This window comes from Chaetodon trifascialis, chromosome 6 (assembly GCF_039877785.1).
Source record: "Chaetodon trifascialis isolate fChaTrf1 chromosome 6, fChaTrf1.hap1, whole genome shotgun sequence".
Lineage (NCBI taxonomy): Eukaryota > Metazoa > Chordata > Actinopteri > Chaetodontiformes > Chaetodontidae > Chaetodon > Chaetodon trifascialis.
This window is the reverse complement of record NC_092061.1, coordinates 6,109,328-6,121,744: the sequence shown is the minus strand read 5'-3', so window position 1 is coordinate 6,121,744 and position 12,417 is coordinate 6,109,328. Positions and strand designations below refer to the sequence as shown.

General features: G+C 43.0%; 1 protein-coding gene across 2 annotated transcripts in view; it reads left to right on the top strand.

Moving 5' to 3' along the window:
* The first annotated feature begins 3,611 nt into the window (after positions 1-3,611).
* The window catches only part of LOC139332749 (GDNF family receptor alpha-2-like), a 45,252-nt gene continuing 36,446 nt past the window's right edge, over positions 3,612-12,417 (top strand). Inside the window, exons 1-3 of one of the 2 annotated variants that reach the window (XM_070964836.1) lie at positions 3,612-4,007; positions 4,111-4,271; positions 5,605-5,961. In XM_070964836.1, coding sequence (XP_070820937.1) covers positions 4,220-4,271; positions 5,605-5,961 — 409 coding nt within the window. In that variant the 5' untranslated portion in view covers positions 3,612-4,007; positions 4,111-4,219. Of the gene's footprint in view, positions 4,272-5,604; positions 5,962-12,417 lie in introns of both variants that reach the window. The other variant, XM_070964835.1, reaches the window with a different exon arrangement.

The following is a 12,417-nucleotide window of genomic DNA, read 5'->3' as shown; positions in this document are numbered from 1 at the left end:
TATGTGGAAAGTATTTAACGAAAAAAAACTGAAAGGCAATACATGCTTTAAAATAAAATCCATTTCCCCTTTTTACTGTTTAAACCCTTTTTGTATCATCACACCACTGGAAATGGTATACTCCCAGTGAGAACAGAGCAGCACTTAGGACACATAAAAATGCATCAGAGGAAATTCAATTTCTGTCAAAGTAATGTGATAGAAACGGACAACGTCTGAAATGCCTGGAAAACAAATGGATCCAACTGGTCGATAGCCTCCAGAGAGTCTAGCAGAGGTCACATCACAAACGTAGTGCTGTTTATGCGCTCAAAACAACCCAAAACAAAGTTGACACTCACATAAACGCTGACATGCAGGACCTCGTGTGCAAAGAGCAGTTTCATTGTATTAAACTGTGGGCTGAGCAGAACGCCGTAAAATAAAGCACACAGGCCAAACCCAGAATGTGAAGTAGCCTACAGCTGCACTTGTCACTCCACCGTGTCCACAATTGACTTCACGGATGCTTATTTCATTGGCTGTTTTCCCTCTCGCATCGATTTGAGCGGATTGATTTGAACCGACTCCGGGTTCTGCACCTGCCACGGGCGCTACGGCTGCGTGAAAGCCACGAGGTTTGAAATATCATGACCCATATAATTTTTTGCCTTTTTTAATATTTCAGAATTTCACTCAAGACTTACAGTTAGAGAAGTTTTCGTTATTTTGCTAACAGAGAGCCCAAACCTTCAATAATTCATGGCTGTACAGTACACACAAGCAGGGGTTTCATCCTTAGCTTTTCTTAATACACTGAACTGAATAAAACAGGAGGGAATAGAGCTATAATGCACTGTTTAAAATAATCTAATACTGGGAATTAACAGCACTTATGTTTTTGTCATGTTCTCTGCTCAACTCGGGCTGTGACTCCTAATAAGCATGCTGCACAGGCCTCCCAAGATACACATTAATTAGCCCATAATTCCTAATCTAATCAGTCATGCTTAACCTCTGTGTGTGCTGGCGTGTGTGTCTGTGTGTGTGTGTGTGTGTGTGTGTGTGTGTGTGTGTGTGTGTGTGTGTGTGTGTGTGTGTGTGTGTGTGTGTGTGTGTGTGCACATACTGTATGCTCCAGCTCATTAGTACTCTCTCCAATGAGCATGACCGGCAGAGAGAGATACAGCGACCTTTGCCCTCAGATAAATCTAAAGCTAAATTTTGTGTGTTTTTTTTTTTTTTTTAAAGCCGTGATGCAGAGCAAACCCTTATCGATGTTGCCCAACATCCTTCCAATTTTAAGCGTTATTGGATGAGACATTAAACCAGAGGATCAAAGGTTCATGCAAGGTGTTATTCTAGATAGTTCACAATTTATTGGCTCAATGTGTTGGATGCACCTGGGCCAGGCACTCTAACTACAGTCATATTGACAACACAGTGACTTATGTAGGCACATATACACACTGTGACACAAATAAACTTGCGTGCACAACATTTGCATGCAAGTTTGTCTGTCCTGCTTTCAAGGTGATAGTTTCAGACTGTCTAAGCTCTTATTTGACCCACGAGAGTAATCATGAGCCCGCACTCAACACCTCCCCACCCCATGCTGTCTCACTAAGCACAAGTTATTGCAGAGTCTTAACTTTGACTGTTATCTGTATCATTATTTCATATCCCATGAATTCATAATGATATCATCTATATTCACCATATTAGACACACTTCTCACAGGCAGGGTGCTGATTTCCCTCAATAGTGGGAACAATGTCTTCTAGATCCAGATTTGTTAGTCACTATCCTCACAGTCTTGAGCCATCATGTGGGAGCACGTCTATCTAACACAGATTATGTGCATCTGCATGCCTGTGTGTCTGCAAGTGCTTTTTCCAGCGCACATGAGTATATGATTATTTACGAGCACAGAGCCGCGTGTGTGTGTGTGTGTGTGTGTGTGTGTGTGTGTTTCTCTGTTGGCTCCCTCTAATTGTATACATGAAAAAAAAAGACTGCAGATGCTTTATGAAGTCAGAATGGAGCAATTAAATAACCACGGAGGGGTTGAATCGTGCAATGTCAACAAGAATAAACTCCCACCATGGACCTGACAGCCTGGCTCAAGAAAAAAAAATGTGAGGACAGGATTTATCCATATTGCACTGTCACGGATGGAAATAATGCGATGCCTGAATAAGAATCCACAATGCAAATTTAGCTGTTTTATTCACCGTGTTTGCAGCTAATGTTTCTCCCTGGATTTCATGTCTTTTTGTGTTATTAGAAATTTCTTTTTCCTCCCGAGCCAACTGCTCAAGCAACTGTGAACTTCATGCAGTTCATGCAAGTGCTCTTTTGTGAGAAATGATTTGATGAACTAAATGCCCTCTTTGTTATTTGACAAAATAAAAGAAGAAACAGTTTTTGGAAACAGTTTCTCAAAAAAGCACAGATTGGCCATACTGTGTTGAAAGATGCATTTCTGCTTAGAAACAGTGGAAGAATAGCTCGTATCAGTCATTGCAGCACGACTGCAGGATGCATTCATGGTGGTGGATGATGTTTTTCATAGTCCTCATAATGACAGAGACTTCAAGCTCTGGAGGGAAAGCGAATAAGCCCGGGCCAATATAGGCAGAATGAGGCTGATTTTGCCATTATAACGGTGAGCTCTTTTCCCTCTTGGATGGCAGCCTGGGCTGACAGTCAAACATCATTATGAGCCAGTGGCCTTGCAGTTTGTCACTGTCAGAGCCTCTAAATAGAGACTTTGTTTTCAAGATTTGTAAAGATTTATGACATTCCAGGCACTATTTAAGCGGTGATGCACAACAAAGTCATTTTGTTTAATGTGAAGCCACTTTGGAAAATGGCATATTCTGTGGGTTGTGGGCTTATTTCCTCCAAGCACAAATATAATATGAGGCATTGTGCTAAATCTTTCTTTCAGTCGGAGGAAACACAGATTTCATGTGAAGTGTTGGGCTATGATGGCATTCTCCTCGTCACTGTTGAGCCCACCCTTGAACCCTGTCCCTAAAAATCTTTTGCAAATTTGTATGAGTAGTGGGAATGAACCCCCAATGTCAGCCGGGAATGAATCGGCCGAGCTGAATGTTCGAATAAAAGATTCACTATGTGCTGGATGACCGGATATTCTTGCGATGAGTGCCAGTAACCAGCATATTTATTGCCTCCTACTTCCTTCCTCATGTGTTGTAGCTGTGGCTTCATCACTCCTACAGCTGTATGCTGAACGACTCTAAAGACTCCCTAATGAAAGAGTAAGTAATCGTGTGAGGGGGATATTTCCCATGAATCACAGAAGTAGTTTCACAAAATGTATAAGCTTTCACAGAAAATCCTATAGCAAATTCTCCCAGGAGATCAAAGAAATATCTCACAGGCCAAATGAGGTCAGTATAATTTCCCTGCTGAGCAGCACAGGTGCATCTTCCAGCGGCTCCCTGCAGGAAAATTACAGGAGCATCGTGGTGATTTTTCTATAGGGTAACATTTGGGCCTCGATGTGACCGAGTCTCACTGGTTTTCCAATGAGAGCGCCCACCGGCAGCGCCCTCTGCTGGTACACATAAACTCCTCTTTATAAAGTGCTGCGATGCCTCGACACACATGCAGTCAGTGCGAAAGAAGCGTTCACTCCCTCCACAGGAGCGCGCAGCTTTTTGAGGAGCCAGTGGTGGGGGGAAAAATCCAGTCAGCGTTTTGTAGCACTTTCAGATGAGTTCATCCACCTCGTTAGAGATATTGGCATAGCTGACAGATCATTTATGCCGGTTTAAGGGATGTTTTAGGGACAAACTGTCTCCAAGGGGCAATTGGAGCGGCCAGTCTGAGCCCTTATAATGCGGAGAGATCAAGTCTCAGTAGTTTGTCGGTATGAACGGAGCGCAGACGGACCCTGAGAAACTGCTTTCATGGATTGACTGACTGATTGATTGATTGATTGGCATTTGATTTTTTTTTTTTATTTTTCCAATATCAGAGGATTTCCCTGCGTCGTGGTTAGTCTAATATTCCCTTAAAAAATCGCGGATTATAATTGGGAGTCGAGGATTTTTTTTTGTCGGAGGTGCGTCTTTAATGAGGATATTGGTTTTTTTACAGTTAGCCTACGCCTGGGTCAAGGATCCGGAGAGGGGGAATTAACCTTTCACAAGGTGGAAATATTAGTCTTTTTGGATCCTAACTCATCTCTGTTGCCGCTGAGTCCAATATGAAGTCTGTCACTGTGTGGATGTGCGTTTACTGCTTTCTTCTGCTCTTAGGTGAGAAGTGAAATAACGTGCATTTGTGCAAAATGTGAATGTTCACAGTCATGGAGATGCATTCTGACATCAGTAATCACTACCAGGCAGCATCTTGTTGTGTGTGTCCACTTTTCTCGTGCAGGAGTTGTTTGAGCGCGCAAGGTTATTCCGCTTCTTTTATTATGTGTAGTAAAATGCTGATGGGCGTTCATGCTGTTGCCAGATGGTTTGATTAAATTATGTTTAATTGTCACCCATAGCTTCAGACCGAACTTGATCTATGCGAGTGAATCACTTATATTGGATCCATCAAACAACCACAGCTTCCACAGCAGAGATACAAAACTCATTATTGTAATCACGGCAGAGTCCAGCGTTTTGTCAGCAAATGGAACATCTCTGAGGTCTCTTCAGTTACACACTTGCGTTTGGTTGAAGAAAATACATAATCATCATCATCATCATCATCATCATCATCATCATCATCATCATCATCATCATCACCACCACCACCACCACCACGTTTATCACCATCAGCTCACTTCTCATTATAAGTGTCCATAAATGCTGGTGCTTCAGTTAAAATAATCCGGCTGATTAAACATTTTTACAGTTAACTTCATGTCACTCTCTGCTCGCCCGTGGCTCTCTGGTTTTGATGCAGTATCCCCTCTTTTCTGAGTTCAATGCCCAACATCACCACAAGGGGTCTCTCTTGTCATTTCACCAGAGCTGCCTGTACTTTGGTGTGTGAGAAGGTGCGTTTGAATCTTGACTCCTGTCAAACTGCAACACCTGAGTCTCTGCTCTGTGGATCACTGTTTACTCATTTTAAGCTCATTTTCTGGTTACCCAGATGTGAATCAAGTGTAGTTCACGTCTTTGAAGTGCTCGTTTGATAGGAGATAATTAGTTATTCATCAATGATCAAGTCTTCCTTTGATCAGATTTAATGGGAAACCGAAAGCTGCATTTTTTTATTTATTAATTTTTTTTTTTTTTTTTGCATTTTAAATGCACTAATGTGACTAAAGATAATTACACAGAAATCACTGCATATACAGCAATGAGCCATAACAAGACCCCATGTAGTGATTTTTAAGATTCATGTGGACCATGAAGAATGTCTTGTTAAAAGCTGCCTTGGCATGTATGGGCATGTTGGTGCCATCAAACCTGTTTATGGGTCCCACTTCCAACCTGCTGAATCAACAAAACATAATTTGAAAGCAGGTTTATGATATGTGCCCGCACTTGCACAAACACTCATACTCGCACGTTTGTTTACAATTTCTGAGTGCCCTTTCTCTTGTCACCTCCACCCCACCTCTGTCTCTTGGTCCCCACTTAGATGAGGCAGCGAGTTCCTGGGATGGTCCCTCAGCTTTGTCTGTGTCCTTGGCCAACGATTCTCCAGGATCTCCAGACACCGGGTCTGGGCCAGGAGCTCAGCCAGAATGGGTGGACTGCATCCAGGCGAGTGACATGTGCAACCAGAACCCTTACTGCAGCTCTCGGTACCGGGTGATGCGCCAGTGCCTTGTGGGCAAGGAGAAGGAAGCCATGCTGGACAACAACAGGGAGTGTCAGGCTGCCTTGGAAGTGCTGCTGGTTAGTCCTCTGTATGACTGCCGCTGCAAGAGGGGCATGAAGAAGGAGCTGCAGTGTCTGCAGAACTACTGGACCATCCACATGGGACTCACTGAAGGTAGGAGGCAGATGGTTTTACGATTGTATGTCTCACAAAATTCATATCACATCATGTTTAACTGTGTGGTGAGTTCAGAGTCTGTAATACAACAAAAGCTCTTTAAATCATGCAGTTTCCCTCTAAAACTACAAATATAGTAAGTATGTGTAAAACTAGGACTTGCCTTTTTCCCATTTTTCCCAGTCAGCTCATTATGAATGCTCTGGGTCTTCACTGTCATTTGTTTCTGTATTCCCTCTGTGGCAGTGAATTCATCTAACAACATGCTCAGTGGTTTTGTTGTTTGAATATGTACATGTATACTGTAGCAGGGATCTATGTGCACTGCATGTGCACTGCTGCAGTAAATAGTCTGCGTCTGTGGATGTGTAAGGCACCTCTGTTGATATTAATGTCTATGACTTAGCGCATCCTTCAGAATTATAACATTTACTTTAAATGAATCTTCCGATCTCAAGTATCAGTGTACTTTCCGGGCAAAGACAAGAAGGATGTACGCCACACCCATTGTTGATGCCCTATTCCCTGATGCCCTATTAGAGTGATACCCAGAAGCCCCTGATGAAAAATATATGCTTTCCTACTTTCCTCACCCTCTTGAAGGTAATGGACCTATAATGGGATTACATTACGTAGACCTGTTATGGTAGACATATTGGTTTTCACCTAAAGTGTTCCATATTACCGTGTAATTAGGTTACAGTTGTATAGCTCAGTGGCCCTGATGTGTCCGCTTACAATGGGCATAAAACAGCAATATACTGAAAAACATCTGGCTTTTACATTGCAATACATTTAGAGAACATAAAGCCGCCCCCTGCATCACTCTTGGTCAACCCTTAAGGGTCAAAGCACATAGTGTTTCATATTAAGACAAATCTGAGTCAGAGCTGCTAGAGATGTCATGCCCCGATGATCGCGCTAAAGGGGGACCTTAACCCAAGAGTGACATTTCTTCATGCTCGTACACGTGGCCAGAGTCTCTGTGGCTGTTGTCAAGCGTCGTGCCACGTAAACATGGTGGACATAATGTACTCAGCTGTTTTGACACGTGGGCTAATGGTGGAAACGCTGCGAAGTCGCTGAGCTTTGAGCATTCTGGGCTTTTGCGTTGTGATCCGTGAAGTGATTCGCCGGGCTGACTGCTCATAGCACCAGCTACACTTCATCAGACTGATGGCAGCAGAGGGTCCCTGACATGAGTTCAAGGGAAATGTAATGACATGGATGCTCCCCAGGCCTTCTGTCTCCCTCTCTCCCTGTCTCACTCTTTCTACTTTCACCGTCAAATAGCTGCATCACTCAGAGTGTTTGTGTTTGAATACATCATGCAAGTTGTCTGGCTGTCAAGGATAGAGACCTCCTGTGTCTGCAGTATGCCCTGTGTTTCTCTCCAAATAAACGCCTCTCAGCAGTGTCCCATTTTGGCCCTGTCGCCCTCTGAGATAAAACCTGCTTTAACACAAACGAAAAGCTCTTACAGTGCAGCTTTAATCTAATCACGATCCATTGTGCAGTCAAGCAAGCTTTTGTTAACTGGAAACAATCTATGTACAACATCCATCTCTGGAAACAAACACGAGGGGCCGAATCCCAGCAGACCCTCTCGAAATGGTGCTAAACCACTTTTTCTGCCACAGAAATCATTTGTTGACAAAACAGGAAGTTTTGGGTTAGATAACATGTAATGTAGCTTTTAAAGTTTTTTTTAAAGTGTTTTACTCGTGTGAATGTGGATAAAGAGCATATGAGAGAGAAAGATAAGAAATGTGAGGAGGGAGGGATTGAAAGAAGAGTAGAGCTGGAGAAGGTGACAGGGTGACAGAGGAGGGCAGAAACCTGTGTCATTTTTACTAATACCTTAAACTCTACATGAAAAAGTAATGTATAATGGCTTAAGGTCAAACACATTTGGCCACTTTTCTGCAGCCTGAGGCCATTAGAAAGTGTAGAAAACTATATAGAAGTCAGGCTCCAGCCTTTCTTATGACCCGTGTTGTCCAGGGGCAGGAAGTTGGCCTGCGAGCTCGAGGGCTAAACCGCTGTGTCTGTGAAGAGAAAGCTGATGTTGACCAGGGATGGCCAGGGATTGAAACAACGCCCTGCTTCCAGACCAGCCCTACACAAACAGTACACTGATATTTCACTGCCTCGGGCGAGGTTTTCACACTACCTTAAATAAAGAATATGCACTGAGTAAAAAGTAAAATTAAACATACGTGTGTGAACATGAATAATGACGTGGGCCGAAGTGGACAAACAGTAGACAAGAACAAAAAAAGAAATGTCTTAAATTTTAAGAAAGAGAAAGGACTTAGGACCGTGATCATATCTGATCTGTTTTCCAAAATGTGCACAATAGATCAATGTCCATATTGAATCAAACATATGCATTTACTGTGTGTTTAATAGTTGGAATTTGGACTTAATCATCATTCACGAATGAAGGATCAAGACGAGTACAAGTGAGTTTGGGAGGGAGTTTGTACTTGAATAAGAGACGACTGTGTTTGAAATATGCTCATTACCACAGACTTTGTCCAGCAGATCTTTATTTCATAGATCAAATGGACTTTGTCAGCGAGCCCATAAGGCATGGAAGTACTCGCCACGTGAAACAGTTCAAGGGGCTTTAAAGGTGCAGTCAGCAATTACAATCTAATACATTTTTTGTCTAATTCAGCAAATATCTCTTCACAGTCCGCTAGCTGTGTGTTCTGTGTGCGCCCTAAAATTCATGTTCATACACAGCTACCTTAATGTAACTCTAGGTTACATTTATATTCAACTACATTGCAGTCAACGTGCAGGAGTGTGACACCAGAATCTGGTTCGCGTCCAGACCGTGGTCAGGTTCAGGCAACAAAAGCTCTTTGGTTAAGTCTAGAGAAAGATCATGATTGGTTTTCAGCATTAAAACAAACCACGATCTTTCCCTAACATTAACCAGTGCCTAAGCATAACCATAAAAAAGCTGAATAATCCTGTCGTCACTATGAGCGGATAGGAATATATTAGTAAGCATATGCTCAGTATCAACATTTTTGCCACCTGCCAGGTGCATTAATTAACAACATTTCCCGATTATGTAAATTTAAAACAGATTTTGGTCTGCATTACTTTTCTTTCAAAACATATTTGCTTTTGCTGATTAGTTGTATATAAATGCGATTTCTACACAGCCCCGCCTGGAAATGAGAAACAAAGTGGCTCAGACCAAACCACACAGCACTATCCCAGCCAATCAGCAGCGGGGGAGCCATTTAAACTCTGACCTCTGCCTCTTCCACGCCCTCGCCCACGAGCAGCACGTCACGATAGTAACGAAATTTAAACAACATCAGAGACATTATCTTGCCAACTTGGTGTGAAAATATTTTACTTGTTGTGACAGCCCTCACGCTCTGCAGACGCTCTGGATTCCACCACAGTGCTCTTAAGTGTCAGCTAGCCCAGCAGTTAGTGCCATCACTTTGACAACGCACCTCCATGAACTCGGGGGGGCGTAGCTTCTGAAGATGCACTGAATTTGTTTGGCTGATGAGTTCACATATCAGCAATCTTTCTCCAGAATCGCTCGCTCCACCTTTAAGCGATAAAGAATATCAGTCATTCAAAGAGTCAAAACAACCTTGGAAAGATCTGCTTCTTCAAATCCTGTCCTTTGCAGCTCTTTCTCCTTCCACTGAGGTTTATGCCATTCAGCTACAAAATGGTTGCATTAGCAAAGGTAAGAACTTCATATTCCACGAAATGATAACACTAAGGTTTTTTTAATTGATTAATTTTGTCATTGAGATGAAGCAGCAGTGAAATAGTGGATTGAGGTTTGGAATGGATAATAATAATAATATAATAGGCTTATAATAAAGATCCATATGGAGAAGAAAATAGGCTCAAGGCAGAAATGTATTTATGAAATATATTCTTCACAGGTGCCTCCTTTAGTCCCATATCATAGTATTTTTCAGCAGGTTGCAAGTGGCCTCTAAGAAAGAAATAAAACACTTGCAGTTTGGAGATATTAGATAGATATTGATTCATGGTGTGGTCTGACTGCCATGGAAGGACATTAAACAATGGTTCAAAATGATAAAGGGACACAAGGGAATATGTGGTGTCACCTTGTATGTGAGATGCCTGTTAATCATTGTTAACCACCATCAGCCAAGCATCAGCAGCACTTGTCGGCGTGATGTCAGTACATATAATGGCTGGTCTCCGCAGACAGCTCTGTGCAATCCAAATTAATTTCAGATGAAAGTAGATATTATTCATGCATAGGCTTCAAACCAAGCTACATGCACCTCTGTTACCTCTCTTCCTTGACTTCACTGCTCCTTCAGTCTGACAACTGAAAATGTCACACTTACTTGAAAGCAAACTGAAGAGTCTCCCCTGAGACTGGAAAGTTAATCATTCAATCTTTAACCAAGTCAAACCAGACTCACCGTAAAGAGGCCTGGCGGGAAGGCCCTCAGGCTGCAGCGCGTCCTGTGTTCCTGAGACGTAGCTGTAAACTACATTGGTTATAGAACAGGTCCAGACGCTAAGGAGCTGCACGAGTATTTCCAGTTACATAAGTCCAGGGAGAAGCCTGAATCTCTGAGAGGTGTTTCAAAGCTGACAGTGTGTGTGATGAAATTGTGAATTGCTGCTGAGAAAACACTTATGGAAAAAAAAAGAAAACACGATGCCTCAGTATGACAACGTGACTCAGTACCATCATCAAGTGTTGCTTCATGTGTCTTCCTGCAGAAAGCGTTTTTGCACGTCAGCAGGTGTCAGCAGCTACATTTCTGCAGCGTTACAGATTTTGAAAGGTATCATTTACTGGTGGGAATCTGAATAATAAGGCATGGCAGCTATGATGTGGGGTCAGACTCCCTTCTTGATTGCCATACTGCTGTTTCCTGCCTTAAGGCTACTGCACTGCCCTGAAAGGCTAAAGGGTATTACAATGCCAGTCTTTGAGCTATCAGTAATGGTGCTAATGATGAAATGTTAATTGTGTTTTCAGAAAACGGAAAATGGCAGCTGAATTCAATGTGTCAATATAGCCATCCTTGATGGATAATGGGTGGTTTCTGCTCTGGAGGAGCCTGTGTCGGTGTGAGGCAATGAGGTCTAGCAGTTTGAATCTATAAAAGAAGTAATTACTAAGAAAGAAACATTGGCTGCTACACACAGGAATATTGTATCGGCGGCTGTGGGTCTCTTTGAATTGTGCTCCGGGTCTCATGTGGATATAGTCTTGTAGGTTTGCAGTAGAATTGGTAATTTAAACGATACGTTTCACACCTCCAACATACATTATTTCATAGCCTCAGCTATGAAACCATAGCTTGGGTCTTAAAGCAGGAATCGAAGATCTTTTGTGAGGACCTTTCGGAGCAGTTTAATTAGTTTAGCCAACTTTTGCTGCAGAGAGAGGAAGGTGGGGCCACAGGCGCTCCACACCAGTCTGTTCCACCTCATTGTCAGAGGAGACTGGATATTTACATGAAATGACGAGAACAGGCAGTTCTGTGGAATGATTTATTTTCTCCATATTCACGAATGTCAGCGTTACAAAGGTCACCCTCTGAATATGTCACTACTTCATGCTAATACCACAAGCTGGCCACTGCGCTGCTGTTAGGAGGGAGTTAGATGAAATGGACAGTGTAAGAATGCCGCGCACATCATGATAGACTCAGGCAGGGAAGAAGAGAAATGGAGAGAGCGGGAGGGAGGACAGGAGGTGAGGACAGGACGGTAGATAGATGACGAGTGGGGAAGAAAATTTAAGAGAGAGACAGAGAAAAGCAAAGAATGAAAGAGGGAGGGGAGGAAAGAGAGAGTCATAGGGGGTAACCACGGAGGAGGGGGGGTTACAAAGGTACACAGTATTCCTGGGTGAAACCATCATTACTATGAGCAATGGTAGCAGTCACCGGCCATTACCTTAGCCATCCACTGTCATAAGCAGAACATTTTTCCAGCCTGCTCCGCATGTCAGGGGATAGGAGAAGCAGGCTCCTGCATGCTGAATATGTCCTCTCCGTTTTCTCCCTCTCTGCGCTGGAGACACAGTCGGCACTCGCTAGGTGGCTACTTCATCATCAGAGGAAAGGACGTGTCGATAGCTTCTGGATGTGATCAATAAGGTCTTTCAGAGCTTTCCCCTCCTTGTCCTTTTCATGCCTCCTTCTCCCCTTTCATCTTTCATCCCAAAATGCGAAAAGGATCGGTGAAATATGGCGACGAAACAGGTGCTGTTTGTCCTCATAAATCTGTCTAATGATTTTCCATACTGTAAGGTGAACTGGCCGAGATGACTCCCATTCACTATGCGACGGTGACAGTGTGGCTGAGATGAGGGCCGGGTAGCGGGCTTTAGATTAGCCTTTTATAGCAGAGTGAGTTCTCAGGATCTCTATCAGACAGGAGAGTGAGTGACGGGCCATTCTG